The sequence below is a fragment of the Oxyura jamaicensis genome, unplaced genomic scaffold, assembly GCF_011077185.1.
Source record: "Oxyura jamaicensis isolate SHBP4307 breed ruddy duck unplaced genomic scaffold, BPBGC_Ojam_1.0 oxyUn_random_OJ70225, whole genome shotgun sequence".
Taxonomy (NCBI): Eukaryota; Metazoa; Chordata; class Aves; order Anseriformes; family Anatidae; genus Oxyura; species Oxyura jamaicensis.
Genome location: NW_023309855.1, coordinates 1 through 1,184, shown reverse-complemented (window position 1 = coordinate 1,184; position 1,184 = coordinate 1). Strand labels below are relative to the sequence as shown.

Genomic DNA, 1,184 nt, shown 5'->3' with positions numbered 1-1,184 from the left:
CCTGTGGCCCCCTGCTACCAAAACCTTGCCACGTAAACCCACCACACACGGAGGGGGGGTGCTCACCGCCTTGGTTCCCCCCCCCCCCCCCCAGAACGGAGACCACTACCCCTGCCTGGACGACCTGGAGGGGTTGGTGGCCGTGGGCCGGGACCTCCCGGTGCGCCTGGAGGAGCTGCGGCAGCTCGAGGTGCAGGTGGGCACGGCCCACTCGTGGCGGGACAAAGCCTCCCGCACCTTCCTCAAGAAAAACTCCTGCTACACCCTGCTCGAGGTGGGTGAGGGCGCCGCCGGCTTTGGGGGGGGGGCGAGAAGGGGACCCCCAGCTGCCAGCCCTCATCTTTTTCCTCCTTTCTGTCCCCAAAGGTCCTGTGTCCCTGCGCCGACGCCGGCTCCGACAGCAGCAAGCGGCTCAAGTGGCGGCAGGAGCAGCCGGGGCTCTACAAGCTGGACGCCGAGAGCTTGGGGCTGTCGGCGCAGGATCTCCGCGACCCCGGCGCCGTGGTGAGGGGTTGGGCAAGCCGTGGGCAGCCCGGAACCCTTCTCCCTTCTCTCCTTCACCCCTTTTTTTTTTTTTTCCTGGTGTTTTCTCGAAGATCGTGGCGTTCAAGGAAGGCGAGCAGAAGGAGAAGGAGGGCATGCTGCGCCTGCGCCACGCCAACTCCCAAAAACCCGCGCCGCCCGCTCCCGGCCCCGGCCCTCCGTCGTGCGTCTGCGGCCAACCCCCGACCCCCGGCATGCTCCAGTGTCAGCTGTGCCGGGACTGGTTCCACGCTTCGTGCGTGGCTTGGCCCCGTTTGGCTTCTCAAAAACCCTCGGCTCCTTGGTGGGAGTGGGACGCCAAATTCCTCTGCCCGCTCTGCCAACGCTCGAGGCGGCCGCGTTTGGAGACCATCCTGGCCCTGCTGGTGGCCCTGCAGAAGCTGCCGGTGAGGTTGCCCGAGGGCGAGGCCCTGCAGTGCCTGACGGAGCGAGCCATCACCTGGCAGGACCGAGCCCGGCAGCTCCTGGCCTCCCCCGAGGTGGCCGCCCCCCTGGAGCGCCTGGCGGCCCTGCGGCACCGGCTGCACGGGGACGGAGCCGGGGCGCTGCGGGAGGCCAGCCGCAACGAGCAGACCAAGGTGGGGGGGGGGTGGGGGCGGATTTTGGGGGGGGGGGGGGGGGCTTAGGGGCGGCCGGGGAAC

At 69.4% G+C, this 1,184-nt stretch overlaps 1 protein-coding gene across 1 annotated transcript; it reads left to right on the top strand.

The window, feature by feature from the left end:
• Positions 1–53: 53 nt before the first annotated feature.
• Positions 54–1,138, top strand: LOC118159411 (lysine-specific demethylase 5C-like; the record flags this gene model as incomplete). Its single annotated transcript, XM_035313997.1, has 3 exons — positions 54–274; positions 367–504; positions 597–1,138. Coding segments are annotated over 3 exons (901 nt in total), but the record flags the coding sequence as incomplete, so codon positions are not given.
• Positions 1,139–1,184: the final 46 nt, after the last annotated feature.